Source organism: Hemiscyllium ocellatum, chromosome 21, assembly GCF_020745735.1.
Source record: "Hemiscyllium ocellatum isolate sHemOce1 chromosome 21, sHemOce1.pat.X.cur, whole genome shotgun sequence".
Classification (NCBI taxonomy): domain Eukaryota; kingdom Metazoa; phylum Chordata; class Chondrichthyes; order Orectolobiformes; family Hemiscylliidae; genus Hemiscyllium; species Hemiscyllium ocellatum.
Window position 1 is genome coordinate 54,243,342 of NC_083421.1, and position 25,224 is coordinate 54,268,565.

Genomic DNA, 25,224 nt, shown 5'->3' on the forward strand with positions numbered 1-25,224 from the left:
CAGCTGTAATCAGCTTCCTTTCTGTTGTGCATTCATTCCAAACTATTTTCTTTAGTTAATATATCTTTCCAAGATCCTTGAAACAAATGCTAACTCAATTCACTTATTACTTAGCATTGAATCCCCAAAATGCATGTCTTCCATAAGGCTATCTCCCATGCTATCATCTCAATGATACAGCCTTCTGTAATTTTCCACCTTTCTTCCCACTGACTCCTAAGCTTCTCAGGACTTATTCCCAGCATTGAATGCTTGGGAAACTGCTAACAACAGCACTTCTGCTCATATTGACTTCCTCTTTCAGCAAGGACAGGAAGAATCTCACTCTAGGCTACCTTCTCATCACCTCAAAAGCTAACACCAGAAGAAACAAATCAGAGAAACATCCATTCACTGAGACCTCAAGGATTCTGTAAATTTTGCAACAGTTACAGGACATTGATACAACAGCTATAGTCTCAGGTTCAACTTTGACAACTTAAGGATTCTAAGACCTTTTAAAATGCATATTTTTTTATCTTCCTATTTTACTAAACTCTTTGTAAAACTTTATAGCCATGTTTCTGTGTGTTTGTTTTATCATTTTTCTCAGCATTAATAAATAATAAAATTCCTCTTTCTTTCACTCAAGGAAGGTTTACAATTAGATCCTTAATCCAGATCTAGTACCTCGGTTTTAAATGAAGTGTGATATATCTGTGTACTGGAAAGAATTAAAAATCCTTGTTGTGACCAACCAAAGGGTTTAGAAGAGGGAACCTATTCAGCTGAGCTCACCTGTTTGTAACATTTTAAAGTACCTCCCTGCCTCTCTTGAAGATTCTGTCTGCTCACTACAAATGCTTCATGGAATAGAGAAGTAAATTGAATAGACTAGGCCTATAATCCCTAGAGGTTGTAAGAATGAGAGATCACCTTACTGAATCATAAATTGCAAGGAATTTGACAGACTAGATGGTGAGAAAATGTGGCTGGAGAGTCTAGAACTAAGGGTGTCAATCTCAGAATTGTGGTCAACTATTTTGGGCTGAGATGAGAATATTTTTCGCTCAGAGTTATGGGTGTGAGGAATTCTCTGTTTCAAGAGCTGTGGATGCTCAGTCCCTGAGTATTTTGAGGACAGAGATCAGCAGACTTTTAAACTATGAGTCAAAAGGTGCAGGGGTCATGCAGGAATTTCGAATTCTGGTAAACAATCAACCAGGATCATATTGGAACAGCAGGGCAGGTTTGAGGGGCTGAACGACCTGCTTCTGCTCCAGTTCCCATCCCTTACAATTCAAACAGCAATGGCAAGCTGCCTGTATCTCCTTGCATGGACAGTTTCCATGTGTATGTCACTAGTCTATTCGACTGTGGAGGGCTTCACCGTCAAGTCCTTCCCTGAAAACTGCCTGTGTGTAACTTTCAAGAATCCAATTAGAAATAAAGCATTGAAGAACAACCGTTGGAGATTATATTTAATCAAACTGGGAAAATGTGTTCTAGACATGGAGACCAGACAAACAAACATTCCACTGATTGGCATTAATCGTACTTTTAAAAAAACACGTTCATTATAGGTTCAGGAAAAGAGACTGTTGTGTCCCACAGACACGCAGGCGAAAAAAACCGACTAGGTTTAACGCACAGTCTTAGTTTACAGCACATTTCTCCAGCATCAATCCAACAAACAGAAAAGAATGGATGATGTGTGAGAAAGTGATGGAGAAAAATTTCTGGGCAACAAGACAGAGTGTTCATTCACTGTGTGGGAGAGCCTTGAGGTTTTAGTACAATCCTGTAATCCCATTCACAAGTTCCAACTCTCTAATACTGTGCGCCTTTTAGTAATCTTATAAAATCCACTGAAGAAAGCTCTCGCTGCCCAGGCTAAATGGGATTAAGTGCCTGCCCTCTAGTTGGCTGGGATTGGTACATTCCATTAGTAGTTCTTTCCTCTCCCTCTCTCTCTCTCTCTTTCTCAACTATTCCGCCCTCCCCTCTCCGAGAGTTTAGTTCAGATTGGAGCAGTCTCTGTGTGAGACTGTCAGTTGGTCACTTGCTGTTTTGGTTGTGAAAAGCGCAAGGCAACAGTCACCGTCTGCTCTCCGTGATATCGTGGGGGGAGCGGTTGAGGCCAAATGGCCGAACTAACCAGTGAGGGCTGGACCATGGGTCTGAGGTAGGTCTGGTGGGCTTTAGTTTGTAGCCCCCTCCCTGCCGTTCTTCAAAGTTCAGGGAGGTTAACCTAATCCAGCTGTTGGTTTGAAGGAATTTGGTTGTTCAGTCTGCACTGTGAAAAGTCCGCGGCGTTCTCTCTCTGTTTTCTGTTTTGTTTCAGAAACAACTTTCTTCATCATTGCTACAGTTTAAGCTTGCTCTGTCTCCCTATGCAGACGCTCTCAGTCCACATCTGCCTGAGAGCGCTTTGTGTGAGGATAGATAAAGGCAGGTCCCGCTGTGACCAAACTCTGAGGACGCCCAGAAGAGAGAAAGCCAAGGACAGACTGTCAAAGAGTCCGATAGATTGTCAAAGAGACGACGAGAAAGTCAAATACAAGTGAGACAGAGGGCATGAGGACGACTGTTAGCAAATACTCAAGAGATGGACAGTGGGCCAAGAGGATGGAGACTAAAACACAATGAGAACTGTCAGAGAGTGAATCATGGAAAACAGACAGCAAGCCAGAAAAGACAATAGAAGAAAAAATGCTTTTAGATTAGATTACTTACAGTGTGGAAACAGGCCCTTCGGCCCAACAAGCCCACACCGACCCGCCGAAGCGCAACCCACCCATTCCCCTACATTTACCCCTTTACCTAACACTACGGGCAACTTAGCACGGCCAATTTTCCTAACCTGCACATCTTTGGACTGTGGGAGGAAACCGGAGCACCCAGAGGAAACCCACGCAGACACGGGGAGAATGTGCAAACTCCACACAGTCAGTTGCCTGAGTCGGGAATTGAACCCGGGTGTCTGGCGCTGTGAGGCAGCAGTGCTAACCACCAAATAGCCAATGGTTTAAGATTGTGCGAAGTCTGAAATGAGAGTAATATTCCTTTAAGAATACGCTTTAGGAAATATAATTTTTTTAAAAATCAATTGGAAGATGATTCTGCAAAAGTTCTCCTTTATGGTAGGAAACACAATTATAAGGACAACTTAAATTTTACAACATCTTCAATGCAGTGGCTCAGTGGTTAGCACTGCTGCCTCGCAGCACCAGGGACCTGGGTTTGATTCCTCGATCTGTGTGGAGTTTGCACATTCTCCCCGTGTCTGCGTGTGTTTCATCCGGGTGCTCCGGTTTCTTCCCACAATCCAAAGATGTGCAGGTCAGGTGAATTGGCCATGCTAAATTGCCCATGGTGTTAGGTGCATTAGTCAGAGGTAAAATGTAGATAGGGAATGGGTCCGGGTGGGTTACTCTTTGGTGTGGATATGTTGGGACAAATGGTCTGTTTCTATACTGTAGGGAATCTAATCTGAAAAAAGATGCACCAAGGCTCTTCACTTGAGTAGTATCAAGGATGTTTTAATTCTGAGTCACATAAGACAATATTAGGACAGGTAACCAAAAACTGAGCACAGTTTAGAAAGCCAGTTGAAACAGGAGAGCGCGGATTAAGGAGGGAATTTCACCCAAGCAAGCTGCAGTCTCAGGCCACTGCTGGTGTAACAACTAAGATCCAAAATGATCAAGTAAAATAATTAAGTTAAAAGTTGATTTCTGAAATGAAATGTCCTCTCCAGATTACTCTTCGGGAGGTGAATGGGAACAGAGTTGAGACATCGAGTCAGTGTGACAGGTGAAGCCAGGCAGAGAAGATAAGAAGTAAAAATTAGACAGATCAAGCTAGTGGATATTCTTCCTTTTTTGATCTCGAGAGCAGCTAGTTTAAGACAATTATAGCACCCTGTGGTTGCAGAGAGACTGTGAAGTACAGGAGGAAATGCAACATAAAATGCTAAAAAATCTCCATCAGATGAGGCAGCATCTATCAGAGAGAGAATGTAAGAATGTACATGAAGAAACACTGAACTTCCCTGATTCCTCAGTTTCCATCATCAGTAGCCAAAGTTGGGCTTACATACATAGCCCGGATGTCCTGGCTTCCATTTCAGTAGTGAGATCGCTAACATCAGGTACTGTGTATCGGTTGTCCTACCTGCCTATCTTCTTTTCCACCTATCCACTCCACCCTCCTTAACCTATCACCTTCATCCCCTCCCCCACTCACCTATTGTACTCTATGCTACTTTCTCCCCACCCCCACCCTCCTCTAGCTTATCTCCCCACCCTTCAGGCTCTCTGCCTTTATTCATGATGAAGGGCTTTTGCCCGAAACGTCGATTTTACTGCTCCTCGGATGCTGTCTGAACTGCTGTGCTCTTCCAGCACCACTAATCCAGAATCTGGTTTCCAGCATCTGCAGTCATTGTTTTTAGCCACTGTGTATGGGGAATCTATCTGCTAGAAGGCTATCACAATTAAGTTTATCCCACGCACAAAGTGCCAGGGATTTGGGACAGAAGCCTACTCAGGCTTTCTGGTTTTGGGATTGATCTTCCTAGAGATGGGTAGCTAATCCATACCATTTAGACTGTCTATTTGTGGGTTTATGGGGGTGATGCTGCCATTTTCTCCCTGGAGTTGGCTGAGACCTCTAATGAGGGTCAAAGCCCCCTGGCAGCTAGTGGTGCAGCCAGCTGGAGACTTGTATGGGAGACTCACAGAGTTCCTATTGTTCCCCACCCTCCCCACCACAGCCACAACCATTGGTGGGGCACAGCAGAAATCACTGGCTGTCGCAGGAAGGAATTTCCCCTTTCATGCTTAAACAGGTAGTTCCTGAGTTGATGGAGGGGTTTACTCATTGGGCTATGTATATAAGAACTGGGTTCATCTGAGAGTGTTATGGTTCAGCTGTAGTGCCCCTGCCTCTGAGCCAGGAGGCCTGGATTCGAAGTGCTAATTGCTTCAATGGTAGGTCATAAAAGTCTGAAAGCTGAGATTTTGGGATCTCATTGTGCTGCTATTGCCGTAAGGCCCAATTTTAAATTCCACTTAGAAAAGGAAAAAGAGATGGGCTCCTAGAGAGGTGGAGGAGTAATGGTAATCTCACTGACTTAGTTAAAAATCACGCAATGCAAGGTTATAGTCCAACATGTTTTTCGGAAGCACTAGCTTTCGGCGTGCTGTTCCTTCATCTGGTGGTGTTGGAGTGGTGCTCCGAAAGCTAGTGCTCCCAAATAAACCTGTTGTACTTTAACCTGGTATTGTGTGATTTTTAACTTTGTCCACCCTAGTCCAACACCGGCACCTCCAATTCACTGACTTAGTAATGCAGAGACCCCACGATAGCAGATGGTGAGATTTGAATTCAATAACCACCTGGAAGAGAGAGGTTCTTGTTCCTTCCCTTATTTCCCCACATTTTTGTTTAGTTTTGTTATTGTGACACTGTCCCTGGTGGGCAGTACTTGTAATTTGTTAATTTTCTATTTAGATCATTACAAAATTGAGCTGAGTTATTTGTCTTTGAGGAGGGAGCATGTGGTATTCCGTGGTAATTCTTGAATTTTTCAAAATAGGTGGACATAGCAGTAGGAAGGGGCATTATTTCCCCCAATAACACTATTTTGATTAAGACTCCTATCTTGTTTTCACCCACTTTTGATTTTTTTTCTCCGCCAGAGGCAGTGGTTGGGTGGTTTGCTAATTTGCCAGTTTGCCTATTTATATATACACTAATCTATGAATAACAATGATATTCTGAGATATCTCTGAGAGCCTTTTGCTGTCTATTTCAATATATGAATAGTGGTGTGTGCAACATACCTAACCTGTTCAGAGGGGTGCTATCAGATGGTGATGCCCTTGCATTCCTCTGTTCAATAGTCAGAGTGTCAAGGCTCCAGGCCCTCTGATTGACTCCGCTGCCACAAAGCCTGTCGACCATTCTTAATTGGACAGCAAATCTGGGAGCTTCTTCGATATGGACCAATTCTGGGAAGATGTCTGACAAGCAGAGTATGGTCAGAAACCTGGAAATGGTCTCGCTTAAAACAAAAGGTGGAGGATTCAGCCAAATAAGCGCAGTAAATAACAACTTATGGAGACTATTCAGCAACAAAAGTCTTCACGGTAATGATTCATTATTCGTTCTCTTGCAGCGCGCTAAAAGCTAGTGCTTCCAAACAAACCTGGCATTGTGTGGGGACATCACAGCCAAAGTGGGAACTTGTTTCCCTTTTCTAACATTAAGTAACTTCCTGGATCATATTGGGAAGCAGTTAGGGATAAAGCCATCACAGTATGGAACTGGAATCACGTAGAGGTTTAATCGGGTAACATTAGCAAATTTCCTTCCCAAAAGTACATGAGTGAGTGTATTGGGTTTTGTACAACAATGTGATAGCTTCATGACCATTTTTGCTGATAACTAACATACTAATGTCCTGAAACATGTGCTTTACATTGGGAGTCACTGAATAATAACCATACTCAAGATCCCTTGGCTGGTCCTTTTCCTCTTTAAGTGAGTGCAAATCAACTTATGTTCTTTAACCAATACCCTGACAAAGATCATTTAACTTGCCCAAAACCAGATATTGAGTCTGATGCGGTATGAGAAATTTCATATATGAGGCTAGGTTGAAGAAGCTGTGATTGTTCTCCTTGGAGAGAAAAAGGCTAGGAGGAGATGTAATAGAAATTTTCAAAGTCATAAGTGGGCTAGATAGAGTAGATAAGGAAAAACTGCTCCTGTTCGTTAAGAGGATGCAGATTTAATGTGATGTAAGACCATAGGAGCAGAAATAGATTAAAAATTTCAAAAAGGAGCAAATGTGATATAAGAAAAACCTTTTCAAACAGTGAGCAGTTAGAGTCTGGAATACACTGCCTCCTTTCTATGGTACCCTTCCTTACAAACATAGGAGATACAAACAAGGAAGAAGAGTAGGTCACTTGGCCCTTTGAGCTATTCATTAACATCATGGTTGATCTGATTTTAACCTCAACTTCTCATTCCTGAATGTTCCTGATATTCTTTCATCCCCTTGGTATTCAAAAATCTATCTATTTTTGCCAGAAGATGTTAAAGATTGTGCACCTGCTGATTTTTGTGGCAGCGTGGTGGAGGTAGGTTCAATTTGATGCATTGGGTAGGAATAAAGTGCAAGGAAATGGGGAGTTGGCAGGAGGTAATAATGCTCATTTGAGGAGCTGGTACAGAATGATGGGCTGAATGGACTCCCACTGCACAAAAACGTTTCTGTGATCTTGTGAGTATAATTGAACCAGCAGATATCAGTCAGCATAATTTAGTTTTGTTGTCGTAATAACGATAAGTGACTTTAATAATATTGCATGGCACGCTGACCTCATCACAAACATCTTTATTCCTAAATCTTGTGAAAGAAATTATATTCTCACTCAGAAGTCCTTAAACTGGCCTCCCAGCCCCATTACTCTGCCCAAAATCAGATATTCCAAACAATACCAAAAGAGTTTATGGTTTTGGGACAGAGTGACTGTGCCTCCCGGGTTTGTCATAGTAACTTTGGGGAAGTTCAACTTGTGATGCCTTGAGAGAAGCCACAGGAATTGAGGAAGGAAAATGTGCTCACCCTCCCCAAGTCTGTCTCCGCATGGAATGAAGTTTCATTCTTAGTGAAGGAAGTCAGTTTTGAACTAGATCGTAATTCTGGTTATTCAACCATCCCAGGATTAGAACTGTTTCTCACACATTAACATCCTTCTGTAAGTATGCTGACTGATATTGTACACAGTACTCCAGATGCAGTCTCTCTAGTGCCTTATATGACTGCACTCTTGGATTTGATCCCCTTCACAGAAAACCATAACATTTGATTACCATTCCTGATTACTTGCTTTACCTGCAAACTAACCTCCTGTGATTCATGCCTTTGGGTCTCCCGGCATCTCAGAGCTCTGCAACCTTTCACCATTTTAAAAATACACTTTTTTAATCTTTCCGTGAAGTGGACAATTCTGCACTTTCCCACATCGTGCTCCAATTGCCAAATCTTTACACATTATGTTTACAATGGAGTAGTATGCACTATCAGAATGCGTCATTATTTAACTTGTGAATTCAATTTGATTTTTGTCCCCACCCCAGAGTCAGCAGTCCTACCCAATCTGACTACCATAAGTTAACACAGAACAGGGATTGAACTGCAGCAATTCAAGAGGGCAGCTCACTACCACCTTCTCAAGGGCAGCTAGGGACAGACAATAAGTGCTGGCCCAGCCAGCAATGCCCATGTCCCATGAGTGAATTAAAAAAACTTCCCCTTCCAGCATTAAGAGGGGACATTCCTTTCATGATATCTATGGTCACTCTTTAATCGCCTCCACACTCTGTCCCCTTTCTATGGTACCCTTCCTTATAAACATGGGAGGTACAAACAAGGAAGAAGGTCACTTGGCCCTTTGAGCTTTTCATTGACATCATGGTTGATCTTCTCAACTTCTCATTCCTGAATGTTCCTGATATTCTTTCATCCCCTTGGTATTCAAAAATCTATCTATTTCTGCCAGAAGATGTTAAAGATGGTGCACCTGCTGCTTTCTTTGTGGAAGAGAAGTCCAAACTTTCTCAGTCTTTTGAGAGGAAAAAATATTTCCTCATCTCTGTTTTAAGTGGGCACTCTCTTATTTTTAAACTATGACACCCAATTCTAGATTTTCCCAGAAGAGAAAGCATTTTTTTTGACATCCAACTATTCAGATCCCCTCAGGATCTTTTATGTTTCAATTAAGTCATTTCTGACTCTTTTAAACACCAGACGATACAGGCCAAGCCTGTCTAGCCTTTCCTCATAAGGCAATCTGCTCATTCTAGGTAGTAATCCAATAAACCTGAACCGAGCAGCTTCTAACATATTAACACATTCTGCAAGTATGCTGACCAGTACTGTACATAATGCTTCAGATATGGTCTCACTAATGCCTTGTATAACTGACGTATTACCTCTGTACACTTGCATTTGATTCCCCTCACAATAAACCATAACATTCAATTAGGGTTTCTGATTACTTGCTTTACCTTCAAAATAACTTCCTCTGATTCATGCCTTAGGGTCTCTCCGCATCTCAGAGCTCTGCAACATTTCACCATTTTGAAAATATGCCTTTTTATTCTTTTTGTCAAATGGGCAATTCTGCAGTTTCCCACATTGTACTCCATTTGCCAAATCTTTACCCATTAACCCATCTATATTCCTTTGTAGGCTTTCCTACCTATCTTTGTGTCATCAGCAAATGTAGCTACCATACCTTCAGTCCCTTCATTCCAAATAATTTCTATAAATTATGAAGTGTTGAAGCCCCAGCACTGATCCTGAGATATAATGTCTTCCCTTCTCCTCCTCCTCCTTTCCTTACCATCCAAAGCCCAAACACTCTTTTTGGGGTGAAGCAGCAATTTATACATATGTCTTTTAATTGAATCTACTGTATTCAATGATGTCTACCCACTAAACCCCAATTGGCTGACAACTTAGTAAAGCAGCTGCATTTCCCATGATGAAGGATCCAGCCCAAAATGTCGATCCTCCTGCTCCACTGATGCTGCTTGACCTGCTGTGCTTTCTCCAGCTCCACATTTTATCAGCTCCATTTAGTCTACATGAATTGCCTTGAGTTTCTATTATCTGTCATTTTAATTCTCCAATTTTCTCTCACATTGACATATCTGTTCTAAATCTGCTGCACTGTTCTAGTGAAACTTTAAGAAGCAGCATTACGTCTTTTGATTAGGTAATATATGGCCTTCTGGATTCAACACCTGAGTTCACATTTTCATCATGCAGACCCTGTCTTCCTATTTTGTTTCCTTGTCTTTAAATATTTTGGTTTTTCTCTTGGTTTCACTTTTAGACAGCAGCACCTGCTCCATGTCTTTGTTTCTTTCATTGCCTTAACACTATTTCCCCGGTGGAGTAAGATCAATTCTTCTGTCAGTCAAACTCTCTGTCTTCCATCTTATTATTAAACATCATCCCCTTGTCCAAATCCTATCACACTTGTATAATTTCTCAATTTTCAAGAAAAATCCTTGACCTGAAATGTTAACTCTATTTCTCTCTTCACAGATATTGCCTGACCTGCTCTGTATTTCTAGCATTTGCTGTTTTATATAAATGAAAATGACCTCATTCTCATGCATTTGACTTAATGTTTTGTACTGTTTAGGCTAAGCTCTCCCTCAGGGGTCAGGAATCTGACAATGGAACCATTTCTGACCCCAATCCTTGTATCTGAGGTCCACACTGCCTTACCCCACTACACAGGCACGCACACGCGCATACAAAAAGTATTTTAATGGGGGATGTCCAATGAATAAGCCAACTCCGCATTCACCATTCATTTAGGAAGACCAGTGGGTTCTGGCAGCAGCATGCAGTACAGCAGTGGAATGTGGTCTCAGCATGGGTTACCTGTTTTAGTCCATAATTAGCAGTACATGAACCAACAACCTTCCGTCTTTATACTACTCACCTTAGTTTTAAAGTATAGTGCAATAGATATAAGGCAACACTGTCTGTGAGACCTGTGGAAGTGCTGTGGGGGGGCTGGACCAACAACCTCCTCTCACTGCATGTTGGCAAAACTAAATCAGAGCTAATTTCCCTTTTGAAGCACCTTAATCTGTTACCCACCACTGCTTTATTGGTGACTGCTGCCATTGTGAGCCTGTTTCTGGGAAATTTATCATATCCTTATTCCCATCACCTCCAAAACAGTCTCCAGATGGCTGAGAAAATTCTGCCTTCACTTCACACATTAGTAATAATATTTTGCCATTAAACCCAATCTAAAGTTTCTTCTACTCAGACCGTATTTTTAAAAGGCACTCATGTGACATTTTTCCATTTCTCACATCCTGTCTGACAGCAAGTGGGTACTTTCCTTAATCAGACTAGCTTTACTCTGTGGACTTTATAGGATGACATAGAGAATTATAATCAGATTTTTAATGTATTCTTTTGTAGGATGTGGGTATTGCTGTTTGGCCAGCATTTATTGTCTGTCCCTCATTGCCTTTGAGAAGGTGGTGGTGAGCTATCTGTTGAACTGCTGTGATCCACATGCTATAGGTTGATCCACACTAGGATTCCATAATTTCAACCCAATGGCAGTGAAGGAACAGCAATATATTTCCAATTTAGGATGGTGAGTGGCTTGGAGGGGAACTTGCAGATGCTGCTGCTCCCATGTATCTGTTGTTCTTGTCTTTCTAGATGAAAGTAGTTGTGTTTTGGAAGATGCAGTCTAAGGATGTTGGACAATTTCTGCAGTACATCTTATAGATAGAACATATTGCTGCTACTGAGCGTCAGTGGTGGAAGAAATAGATGTTTGTGGATATAGTGCCAATCTCAAAATTACCAAACTCAATCTGATTACATATTTTTGAAAGGTAACGTACCAATGTTGGAAACTCAACAGCCAATTAGTGCACATCAAGATCCCATAAAAAGCAATGTGATAATCATCAGATAATCTGTGAGAAATGATGATTGCAGGATTGATATAGATAGCAAGTGGACATTGCTTGTTTTTTGAACTGTATCATGAGAATGTATTACATCCAGCTGAAAGGGGAGATAATACCTTAGTTTAATGTCTCATCAGAAAGACAGCATCTGCAACAGTTCCTCAGTGCTGGACTGTAGTGTCAATCTGGGTTATATGTTTGAGTCCCTATACAGTAGTGCCTGAACCAACAACCATATGGCTTTGCACTATCCATTGAGCCATCTTCATTTTAAAGTACGGTTAGTTACTGCATTGAGAGTTAGACAATAGGCTCAGGTGAATTTGAACGCTCATCTTCTTTTCTGCAAGGTTGTTCACCATTTTATGAAGAAATGTGTCCACTGTCTTTGTACTTTTTACACACTTAAGAATTGTGTACATTAAGAGAAAAGAGGTGCAATTATATCCCAGGCACCATGCAGCAGGACAAGACAGTAGGTTGCAGTTTAACCACAGTGGTGAACTTAGAGCATCTTGCCAACCCCCTCAGCTGCACGCCTTACCTCCCCCACCATACCTGCCCAGAGCCCCTCAACACTAGGACAGAAGAAACTCTCGACCATGGTGACTCCTGTTCATGAGAGACTGACACAGCAATGCTCTACGGTCTGATTTAAGACCTCAATGCAGGAACTGTCTCCCTCCTGAATAGGAAAAAGGAGAGTTGGGTGAAAAAACAACAAAGAAATGAACAAAATAAGTAAATGGGAGGTTATTTAGGTTTGATTGTAGTAATCTGTTGTCATGGAGACCAGTGCAGAGGAAACACATATCGTTGGGTGATTGATGGTGGAACTAATCCAGTGTCAACAAGAGGAGAGGGAGTGAGCACTACATCAGCTCCAGGCAGATTGGCTTACACATATGATAACCTCCTCTGAAGAAATATCTCAAATGAGCAGCAGGGGATTCTGTGCTATAGGTTTTCACATTTAACCTGCACTAATTTGCAGAATGTGGTTACATTGTTTAATGCACTCACCCAGTTGTGTGTAGTTTGCAGACATACAGCACAGCAGGGTCTCAGCATTCCGTATCCCTTCTGGGCTGAGCTGGCTGCTCTGAGCCACCTCAGCAGCTGGAGGGAAACGCCCCTGGGTTACTTAGGAAACGAATGAAGCAGGATTCCTGCTCTGGATGCAGTTGCACATTTTGTGTTTACGTGTTTTGATGAGTAAAAGGATGAAACCTGGCGGTTATCCCCTATATTGCCAACTGATACCAATTGTCCAACCTATCACATGGCTTTCTCTGAACCATGACCCCTCTCCAGCACCTTCAGTGGATAAGGCGAAAATATCTGAAGGAAAGGAATAGTGGCTCTGTCATGTAACTTCTCTCAAAATTGTGTTTTAATTCCCAAGCTTGTGTTTGGCTTTGAGAAGCTTATATTGTTATTCTCCATACTGCTTCCAGCTGTGACTCAGTTTGTAATGCACTCACCTCTGAGTCATAAGGTTAAGGTTCAAATTCAACACCAGAGACTTTAGACATGAATTCTAGGTTAACATTCCAATATTGTACTGAGGGAGCTTTCCTCTGCGCTATTGGCTGACCTGTCTTTTGAAAGTTAAACTGAAATCCTATTTGCCTTCTTGGTGAGATGTAAAAGGTCCCCAGGCACTATTCCTTCACTGTTGTTGAGTCAGAATCATGGGATTTCCTTCCTAACAGCATTCCTTCCTAACATGGACTGGGATCTCATGGATCCCAGTCGTTCATGAAGGCAGCTTTAAGGAGAGGCTGGATAGGCTGCGACTTCTTTTTCCCGGTGTGTAAGAGGCTAAAGGGTGACCTTATAGAGGTCTATAAAATCATGAGGGCATAATTAAGGTGAATAGCAAAGGTCTTTTCTTCCCAGGGTAGGGGAATTCAAAACTAAAGGGCATAAATTTAAGGTGAGAGGGGAAAGTTTTAAATGAGACTTGAGGGGAAACCTTTTCACATAGAGGGTGGTGCGTATATGGAATGAACTGCCAGAGGAAGTGGTAGATGCAGGTACACTGCCAATACCTCAAAGACATTTGGACAAGTACATGAATAGGAAAGGTTTAGAGGGCTAAATGATGGCAAATGGGACTAGTTTAGCTTGGGAAACCTGGTTGACATGGATGAGTTAGACTGAAGGGTCTGTTTCCCTGTTGTATGACTTGATGACTTTATATCTAGGAACAGGTGATAAATGTTCAGGTCCCCCGAATGAATTTAAAAAGCTATCCTTAAGGAGAGTGGTGGAGGTTACTCTGGGTGTTCTGGCCAATATTTATCCCTCAGTCAGCATTATGTTAAAATAAATTATCTGATCATTATCATCTTGTTTGTGAGTGTGCTATGTACAAATTGGCTGCCATGTCTCCTACTTTACGACAATGTTTCCTGCATTACAACAATGAATGTTTGGTGACATCCCACTGTTGCGAAAGCCGCTTGCCGCTATGTAAAAATCAGGATTTTTTAGCTGCATTATACCTTCAACGAGATGATGGTTTTAAATGGACATTGCAGTGTGTAGACTCACAATCCGTGTAAAGTCTCAGTTCAGTTCACTTGCTTGTCAGATGCTTCGTGAACAGCTGCTTATGGATCTGTAACTTGAGAAGCACCTGTATAACAACAGATTATACAACTGCCTGCATTCTTGACAGTCAGCACTCCTGTACACTCAACACTTGTCTAAATATCTTTCAACAAATTGCCTCCCCTGGAGAACTAGTCACTCACTCTTCCTATTCTGGCAATCAATGGATCCCGCTTTCAAAATCTCTTAAGTTCATCTGTTTAACTTACTATTAATATTTTATTGCTTAAAATTAATTTGCTTTCCTTGTTCTGTATGGGCTGGTTAGTCTAGTTGATGATCTGATAATTAAAGGATGTAAGAATCATCGTCAGTAGAGTAGACTATTCAGTGGAGAAGCAGTATTATAAAACCGTGGGGTTCTTCCACCAGTTTACTGGGTGATAACACCATATTAATCAGGATTCAACTTCTCTGTTTAGTTGATCCCAAACTGGGCATCATAAATAGCCTCAAAGCTCTTGGGTTGGGGAAGGAAGAATTATCCAGTGTTCCTGATCTATTATTATCTAGTGATCCCAGTTCAAAGCCTTCTGCACATGGGTGGGTGTTCACGTTGGGAAGGAATGGTTTTACATCTAAGCACACACAATCATTGCCCACACTCACTGTCAAGGTTCACAAACAAAGACTAGCCATATTTGGGCAAGTTAGCAAACAACAGCCTTTGAAGCCATGACACAAGTTAGTGCCTTGAGGGCAGCATGGAGATAACACTCCATGTTATGTATTAAATAAAAGATGACTGAGAGTAGATGAGCTAACTGCAGTTAATTAATAGCATCATTACACAACCATTCATTGTTGCACAGCTACTATGTTTTATATCATGTTAATGTCTTGTTAATAGCCACTTTATCTCCTGGTAATTGCTTTTAATTGCTTCTTCATATTCCCCCCCACTTTAAATCAAAACATTACCCATAATGGGAAAGGAAACAGACTGTGAAACATTAACTCTTTTCTTGATGCAGCTCACTGCACTAGAGCACTCACTGTTGGAAAAGGATCTTTGTGTTGTTTTGTTTTTTCCCCTATTACATTCTCTTCCTGCCCTGAGAGGGCAGTGTGCTGATTCACACACATGCTGCCCATCCTCGTGGACTTGGGACATGTGAGTTTCCAGAATGATTCTTGTTGAGCTTTTCAATTGTGAGAGGTATTGCAACCAAACCTAATCTGCCCTCACTAGGCTTTGCACATGATCATCTGGGTAATGGATTAAGAGTGAGGAAACCCTGAATGATTTGTCATACTGTGGCTGCAATGTACCTAGTGGATTACTGTAAAAACCTATCTGGTGTCCTTTGAGGAAGGAAGTCTGTCGTCTCTAAAACCTGCACGAGTGTGTAAACCCATAGCTGTCTGGTGAGATGGTCTAGCAATGTCAGAGTGAGTTATTAATTTTTCCTGCTGAGTTAACTTTGGCACTTTTGTGTTCAGTTGAAAACGTGCTTCCTAGGGTGAATTTTATAAACTGACCCCAGCAGTATTCAAAGGTTGGTCACATTGGGTAATGTCAACATACAAAGTAGTTCATCTGAAAGCTAAATCTGATTTGTGCCAAGTGCTGAATGGGTTAATCTTGGAAGTTGTCCGGATCCGTTTCTGAGGCAGTCTGAAAGGATGCACATGTCCAAAACACTAGTTCCTGAGTTTGAAATGCTTTGTCACTTTGAATGTAGCAGAAACAGATGTTCCATAATGATCTTGTACATCTCTCTTGAGAGAAACTCTTTCTGTCAATTGAGCGCTAACTGGACAATATCACTGGGGTATTTGGGGAGTAAATGAATAATCTAAGTTAAATGAAATCTTTAGAGTACAGCACACACCACAATAAATCTACACACCAGAATGTCACTTATGCACTATTAAAATAATCTATCCAATTTTACGCAGTCTCTTCAATAAATCACATTTTGTCTGGTGACTCATGCTAATTTATTCAAACCGTTTGGAAGCCAATATCCATAAATTGATCATAAACCATCAATATCTGTAAATTGAACCAATTAAATTGATATCCAGCCTTTGCCAATTCTTCCTATGTCCAACTGAAAGCAACATATACTCGACAGCAAAACTTTAACATTGTCGCAAACAGTAAAATTACTAAAGCTACCCACCTGAATTAGGCACTCGCTGTCAGATTGGCCTGCATAAAACGTTTTCCCTGCATCACCATTTTACGTCATGTTGCAATCATTTGTTACTCACAGATGACAGCTCTGAGGCATGAATGCTATAGAAAATGTAATTCCTTGGAAATTTCAACCTGTCCAAAAAATGTTTTCCACATATTTTTGCCAATGTGTCACTGTCTTTAGGAAGGACAAAAGAAAGCGTGCCATAGTTTACTGTGAGATTTTCCTGCTCTAAATTTCTTCTCTGATCATAGAGTTCATTCTTGCTGCAATAGGGCTATGTGAGCATCATACTCAAGTCCTTCATCCTTTGGCCTTAATCCTGTCTTTACATGATGACTTGTGCAGATTCCAACAGACTATGACCAGGAATGTACTTCCTTACTTCTGGGATTCTGAGGGCAACCTTGTGCCCTCAGATTGTGCACTTTTACAAACCAGAAATTAGCAAACTCTGCACAGACCCAGGGATCAATTCTGGGAGTATTGTTTGTCTATATAGTTCAACTACTCAGAGAGTGTGGAAATAGAACTGGGGTCAGAAGGAGCTGTACTTTGTTTTCAGATCAGCTAAAGCTAAATATTTCTTCCTCTGAGAGACTTTTGGCAGTACTGGTATCATTGAAGAGACAGACTTATAAACATACACTCACAACACATACACATACAATTCACACTTACTCTACACATACATAACACATGTAAACACATTCACTCAACACACACAGAATAAACACAACACACACTACATGCACAAAAACTTAGTCACAAGTGAACTGTTTATTCTGATTGTGAAATACCTTTGATGCTACAATAATGATGCACACAAAGAACTAGTTGCAAATATTCCTTTTGATGTTCATTAGTTTGAAACTGAGAGAGTTTGCAGTGTGGTTCTGTCTGTTTCATGCCCCAAATTTGTGGGCCAGCATTATTATCCACATTCACCTATCAAGTAGGTGTATATGTGTCACTGAAAATGTGTTGCTGGTTAAAGCACAGCAGGTTAGGCAGCATCCAAGGAACAGGAAATTCGACGTTTCGGGCCAGAGCCCTTCATCAGGCTCTGGCCTGAAACGTCGAATTTCCTGTTCCTTGGATGCTGCCTAACCTGCTGTGCTTTAACCAGCAACACATTTTCAGCTCTGATCTCCAGCATCTGCAGACCTCACTTTTTACTACTATGTGTGTCACTGAGCCCATCGTCATAAATACCTCAAGGCTTACAATATATAGAATAACATTGAGTATACAGAACTGAACCAGGCCATTGGTTCAACTGGTCTACGCTAGTGTTACCTTCAGCATGAGCCTCCTTCCACTCCTTATTATTTTACCCAATTAACATATCCTTCCATTTCTTGCCCCCTCATGAACATTTCTAGCTTTCCCATAAATGCATCAACCCTATTCAATTCAACTATTCCTTGTGACACCCAGTCCTGTATTCAAATCAAGTAAAATTGTTCCTCCCAAATTCCCTGTCAGATTTATTACTATCTATCTTATATTTATGACCTGCGATTTTAGTTTTCGCAACAGGTAGAAATATTATTTCTCAAATGCCTGTATCATTTTAAAATACTATTAGCATCCTCTTAAATTCCCCATGAAAATAGCAATTTTCCTTTAAAGGTCAGAATTTCCTACACTGAAAGATGAGATGACTAATTAAGCCAGGAAGCTCAGGAGGAAACAGTTCTGTCCAAACATTAGATCCAGATTCCGTTCCCAGATCAATGCGAATCACAGAGTTTGAATAGCTGGAAGTCAGATGTAACGCTGAGGTGAATTATGATTAACAAGGCCTCCTCTCCCTGTCGATTTACAAAAGGAAAATAAGAGTTAGGCACTTATGCTCCTCTCTCTCTTGATTCATTGCAAGTTTCATTGCTGATTGTTTCCTAGGTTGATGTATATCATCTCATTCTCCTTAGAACCAAGTGTAGAACAATCCCCAGCCCTTGTCAATGTTCACGAATTAAACTGAATGAATGTTTTGAGACAAATAAGCCAGGTGAAAATTGGAGGAATGTTATATAGGATATCATATAGGAAATTGAAAAGAATAAGAGTGAAAAACAGGACAGTCCAGAAGGAATGGTTGGGTGTTGTCATGTTTTAAAGCCTGTGGATGTAGGATGGAGGGATTGCTAAGTGATGTCAAGAGTACTCTGATTGGTGAGGTTGGGGAAAGCATGGACTGTGAGAAGGAGACAATGCTGATCCTTGAATTCAGCACAATGAGGACTTGGGGTGTGTAATGCCCTACTTGGATTTTAGTGAGAACAAGACGGGAAATCAGGAGTACAAAGTTAAGTCTTTGTATTTTGTATAATTTTAGGGAGTGTTGTGGCAACTGGTCAAATTCAGGATTATGCAAAGAAATGTTGGATTCTCTTGAGTGGATAGGAAAGGAGAAATGCTGATAGTATTTATCCTTTCATTTTCACCCCTCCCACAATTGTCTTTCATTTGTGGATTCCCCAAATACAGGGGTGGGTGAATGATCTATTCACAAGCTTCAGCCTCCTGCTTAGATGCTTATATCAGGAAACCAGGTATGTGAGAGAAAAGGGAACAGAAAGACAGGCTGGGATACCAAAGATGCAATAGACAAAGCCTTATGTGGAGTATAAACACTAACACAGGCTAGGTAAGCTTAGTAGCCTGCTGAAATAATGCAATTCCACCTCATTAGTTGAAATGATGCAGCTGTTGCGTGAATTTCTTATAAGGCAAGATCGCATGAGAATGGAACTATCGTGTTATATCAGAACCAGCTGCGGTTTTTGTTAAGCACAGTGAATTCTAATATAATGTGATAGTTCAGCCCTCGTGTGATCTTGCATTATAAGAAAATAGCACAATAGCTGCGCCATTTAAACTAATAGCCAATACACATAAGAAATGTTCACGTTCTAAAAATAACACTCTAAATTCTTCAATTGCATTAAAGCCAATTCGTGTTGGAGAAGCATGCATTATCGTAGAATCGATTGTACAGGAACTTGGTCAGTATTCTCTGTTAATTTGATCTCAAAACACAGGTAAATTGGAAACTTTATGCACTTAGTGATTGACTCAAAGTTTTGAGTCATCCCCTGGGAGTAGTGGGGCTGAAGAATCAATGTATTTTCCCAAGAGGGTTGTAACAGCCTCCTGAACATATGGTGCAGAGGCTTGGACAGATTCCTTATATATTCTGTCTACTTCCCTTCTTGAGTTTGGCAACTTCTCCACCCTCTGGGCACAGTACATGGTTCTCCAGTTCACTGAGTCATCTTCCTAATGCCAATGGCATTGTAACCATCTGTCTAATCGCCATGTGCCTCAATAATTTTCCTTTTTCTTTCTCTCTACAGTAACTTACAGAACATGGATTCCAAGTCGGAATATGTCAAGGTGAGAATAACTTGTGGTTTCTTGAAGGAGTGCCACGCTCAGTGGAGCTGATAGCCTATTTATGTACTGACTTCTCACAGAACCGATTTACCGCAAAAATTTCAGAACAATCTCCCTGGGCTTACTGAGTAAACATTCCCCTCTGAGGAGCAGCCCATTCTGGGACTGCTTTAACCAATTAGTTGTTCCAACCAGAAGATTAGATGCCACTTCAGTGTGGCAACTTCCCCTGGTAGGGCTGAGTGATCAAGTCTGAAAGCATTGAGTTCCCTTACAGTACTGTTTGCTGAGATTGATTTGTGCTGTGTTACCGTCTCTCTAGAGTTGGCATCAGTGATTAGATTAGACTTACAGTGTGGAAACAGGCCCTTCGGCCCAACAAGTCCACACCGACCCGCCGAAGCGCAACCCACCCATACCCCTACATTTACCCCTTACCTAACACTACGGGCAATTTAGCTTGGCCAATTCACCTGACCCGCACATCTTTGGACTGTGGGAGGAAACCGGAGCACCCGGAGGAAACCCACGCAGACACGGGGAGAACGTGCAAACTCCACACAGTCAGTCGCCTGAGTTGGGAATTGAACCCGGGTCTACAGGCGCTGTGAGGCAGCAGTGCTAACCACTGTGCCACCGTGCCGCCCACAGTGGATGAAGGTTAGCTAAGGTTTCTGCTGCCAATCATCCTACGACTTTAAAAAAGCACTTACAAGCAGCTCCCTTGAAGGTGGCGTGTATTGCATTTGATTCCATAATCTTAGATGGCTCGAGTGTACTGCAGAATAATGCCAACAGCACAGCACAGCTTGAATGCACTGCATCAACAGGGAGAGAGGTTGCATGTCGTGATCCTGATGACTGAATGGATGTTATTATTTAGTGTTATTGAGCACTGAATATATACAGGTTTTTATTGTATGGTTTGTAATATCCAGAGTCTCCTAAAGCTGTTGTTCCCAGGTAGTGTATTGTCTAAGGAATTGTGCATACAGTAAGATAAATGTATATTCACACTGTATATCTGTAATTAGCTTTAATCCCTAGGCAATTCTCGTATGGTTAACTTACTATAGTTAATAGAGTCATAGAGTCAAAAAGATGTGCAGCATGGAAATGGTAGGAGAAAGTGAGGACTGCAGATGCTGGAGATCAGAATCAAAAAGCTGGAAGAGCACAGCTGGTCAGGCAATATCCACGGAGCAGGAGAGTTGATGTTTTGAGCATTAGCTCTTCATCAGGAATGTCCCTCACACATAGTTTATGGTCAGAGGAGTATCTCATTTAGTGCAGGGCTTATCGCTTATGGATTTGTGACCTGCCATCCAACACAGAAAGAAAGGATGAGGAAGAGTCAATAGGAGATGAGGAACACCAGAGTGCATTTCAGCCAGTCAAATGCTAAACTTCTGCTAAGAACTCAGTATCACTGTTTAGTCAATGATACTGAGGCCTCAAACAACAATATAATTTTAATATTACCAGAGTGTGTAAGATATTGAACAAATTAAATAAATGGGTGAGATGTCAATTCTGCAGCTTATCTCAACATAGAATCTTCAAATGTTGCATCACAGGAGGAGGCCATTCACTCCATCAAGCCTGTGCCAGCTCTTTAGTCCAGCCATTCAATTTAAGCCCACTTTCAGGATCCTTCTCCATGGCTCACATTTTCCCTTCAAGTATTTATTCAATTTCATTCTGAATGTCGGTGTTGAATCTGCTGTCCCCATTCTTATTGAACTTCCAGGTCACAACTAGCAAGATGTTTTCTTGTGTCGCCTGTGATTCTTTTTGCCAATCACCTTAAATCTATGTCTTCTTTGGAAGTTTATTTCTCTTTGTGTACTCTATCAAAACCATTCACAGTTTGGAATATGGCCAATGAAATCTTCTCCCAGTCTTTACTGTTCTAAGGAGAACAACCCCAGCCAATCCAATGTAATTGAAGTCTTCCCACTTCCATTATTATAAATCTCCTCTGTATCCTTTCTGAGGCTGGAATTAAACACGAAGCTCCAGTTGAGGAAAACTAGAATTTTTATGAAGGTTTAGCATCTCATGATGTGACATAATTTTTTGAAGAATCTTTTTAACTTAAATATCGACTTTTGAGTAGAACATGAGATATTCATTGACATGCTCAAGCAACTCTTGTTCAGTTTGCTAATGATTTTGTTTTAGCAGACATACTGAGTTGCAGATACAGGCGGGCTCGCTAAATCCTTTAATATTTCAACAATTTGTTTTTGCATTGAGAGATCTAGGGAAAAGCTCAATGCCCCATTGTCAGGACATCACCAGTTTGCAAACAGTAGGACAGAAGGGCATACAGATCAAGGAGGAGTAATTAGACAGTTCCAACCTTGGACTAAAAATCTTTGGTACCAGGAGGATGGATGGATGGAGGTGAGGAATTTCAAAGTTTTCTATAAGGCTCAGTGAGTTTTATGTTTAATAACAATGAGTTTGCAAGAAGAGAAAAGAATATTCATGATGTTATGCTTGCAGCTGAGGAGAAACAAGAAAAGAAGTTTAGAGAATTCATGATGACTATAGTATAAATAGATCAGAGACAAGTAGGTTTGTGATGAAGGGAGAGGATTAATGGAACCAAGAATAAAATTGCTGGAAAAACTAAGCAGGTCTGGCAGCATCTGTGGAAAGAAATCAGAGTTAATGTTTCGGGTTGAGTGATCCTTCCTCAGAACTGATGGTAACTAGGAAAATGTCAGTTTATTTGCAGAAGATAGGGTGGGGGGAATAAATCTTAAGTGGGCATAGAGCCCAGAGAGAGAGAAGAGCTTTTAGACAGACAAAGATAATGATCTGGCTAGGATGGTGAATAGCTATTAATGGGGACTGTTAGTGGCTAACAATGGGTGATGTGTAATAGCAGGCTATGTGATAACAAGGCAAAAGTTAGGACTGCAGATGCTGAAGGTTAGAGTTGAGAATGTGGTGCTGGAAAAGCACAGCAGGTCAGGCAGCATCCAAGGAGCAGGAGAGTCAACATTTTGGGCATAAGCCCTTCATCAGGAGTTCTGATAACAAGACCTGGTTTTTGGGGTTGAGATGAGCACATGGGAGAGCTCAAGCCCTATGTTGATGTTGAGTCTGGAAGGCTGCAGGGTCCCCATGTGAGATGCTGTTCTTTCATCTTGCACTGAGCTTCGCTAGAGCACTGCAGTAAAACACAACAACCCATCTCCTGCACTTCAGCCCTCACCCCTCTCTTCCTTTCCGCAACAACGATAGGGTCCCCTTTGCCCTTAGCTACCATCCCACCAGCACTCACTCCAGAAAATCATCAGCTGCCATTTCCAATGAGATGCCACCACCAGACACATATCCCCCTCCCCTCTGGGACTTCCTGGTCCACTCTTCTTTCACTGCCAACACCCATTCTCAGTACCTTCCATTGCATCTGCAGAAGGTGTAACACATAGGTAAAAACAAGGACTGCAGATGCTGGAAATCAGAGTCTAGATCAGAGTGGTGCTGGAAAAGCTCAGCAGGTCAGGCAGCATCAGAGGAGCAGGAAAATCAACGTTTCGGGCAAAAGCCCTTCATCAGGACCAAAGGTGTAACACATGTTTGTTTGGTTCCTCCTTCCTCAGTATTCAAGGGCCTAAACACACCTTCCAGGTGAAGCAGTGCTTCACCTGCACGTCACATAATCTAGCCTACTGCATTCACTACTCACAGTGTGGTCTCCTCTACATTGGGGAAGTGAAGGAAGTGTTTGGGATGACCACTTTGCAGAACACTTGCATTCTGTTTGCACAAAAGACCCTGAGTTTCCAGTTGCCTGCCATCCTATTCCCTAGCCAACATCTCTTTCTCAGGCTTGCTGCACTGTTCCAGCAAAGCTGGAAGAACAGCACCTCCTTTTCTGCTTGGTGACCCTGCAGCTTTCTGAACATAATATCAAGTTCAATAACTTTAGGGCTTGAGCTCTCCCATGTCCTTACCTTAATCCTCACAACCAGGCCTTGTTATCACATAGCCTGCTACTTCATACCACCCTTTGTTGGTCACTAGCAGTTCCCATTAGCAGTTATTCACCCTCCTAGCCAGATCATTATTTACTCCATTGTCTGTCCAACGGCTCCTCTTTCTCTTTGGGCTCTATTCCCACCTAATGTTTACTTCTTACCCCCTCCCCACACCCTATCTTCTGTTTAAAAACTGACATTTTCCTAGCTACCATCAGTTCTAAGGAAGGGTCACTCGACCTGAAACGTTAACTCTTGAGTTCTCTCCATGGATGCTGCCAGACCTGCTGAGCTTTTCCAGCAATTCCTATTTTTGTTTCTGATTTACAGCATCTGCAGTTCTTTCGGACTAACAGAACTCACTGATTTGGGAGTTGAATGGAGATAAGCAGCTGAAGAGACTCCTGAATCATCAGAGCAAAAGCACCAGACTGATACCTTTTCTGTGTCATTGCAAACTCTGAAAAAGAGAGACCCCTGAGCTTAATATTTTGAAACTATTGGGACTAGTTTGCTTTTTTGTGCTTAACTCCAAGAATTAAGCCATTTGGGTATTTTCCTTCCTTTGCCATCCTTTCCATTGCAATATAAAAGGAAAGAGAAAATAGACCTTTGTAAGAGTTTCCCAGCAAGAGAAACATGAAGGATTTGAATGTATTGGGCACACAGTGGTGATTGTTCACACTCTGTTGCTTTCTGGCTGTCAACACTAAGAGAATGTAGTGATCTGAAAGACATTTGCCAGTATTGCAGTTAGTCCACACTAAATCCCAGTCAAGCAAGTTTACACTTATTTTCTAAACACAAACAAATCTAACAGAAAGAATAAAGTATCTCTGCCTCAGGGTTTGTTGAACAATTTATTTGTGACAAGGAATTTAAATTGGTACTTTCCAGATGATATAGGGCTATTTCAAAGCTGCACCATGGTGGACTAAAATAGGGGGCTCCAATACTGCAGACATCACCCCAATTTTTATGAGAATTGTGGCTATAAGCAGCACAATTTGAACTAGTAAGTAAAGAAAATAAAAAGCAGTACTAGTAGTGACCTGTTGGTGGACATTGGCAGGTGAGTTTTGATACTGCTGTGATGGCCCAGTCAAATGATCAGTCAACGGTTGCTGTGTACAACTTAACCCCCTGTATCTCTACAGCACCATTAAAGTAACGAAACAACGCAAGGTTCTTCACAGGAGCATTACTGGAAGAAAATGTTGGTATTGAGCAACAGAATGAAGAGAAATGGTCAAAAGGAAATGTTAGGGTTGGGAAGTGTCTTAACTGTGGAGAGAGAAATGGGAGACAGAAAACCTTATGGAGGGACACTATAGTTTAGGGCTTAGACAGTTGAAGAGATGGCTATCACAGGTGGGGCAGGATGGAGTGAATGAAGTGGATGATGCACAGATCTTGCAAATCAAACATAATTTGCTTGCTTTAATACTGGAGAGCAGTCTGTTCCTGTGGAATCCTATCCCCGCAAGAGTTAGCACCTTCAGGAATAGGGAGAGGGACAAATAACGATTATAAAT

General features: G+C 41.5%; 1 protein-coding gene across 3 annotated transcripts in view; it reads left to right on the forward strand.

Annotated features, from left to right (window-relative positions):
- Positions 1–25,224, forward strand: part of LOC132825890 (SH2 domain-containing protein 3C-like) — a 185,818-nt gene that overhangs the window by 82,863 nt on the left and 77,731 nt on the right. For 2 of the 3 annotated variants that reach the window (XM_060841497.1, XM_060841498.1), the window contains exon 5: positions 19,652–19,691. In XM_060841497.1, coding sequence (XP_060697480.1) covers positions 19,652–19,691 — 40 coding nt within the window. Of the gene's footprint in view, positions 1–2,033; positions 2,165–19,651; positions 19,692–25,224 lie in introns of those variants that run through there. The other variant, XM_060841499.1, reaches the window with a different exon arrangement.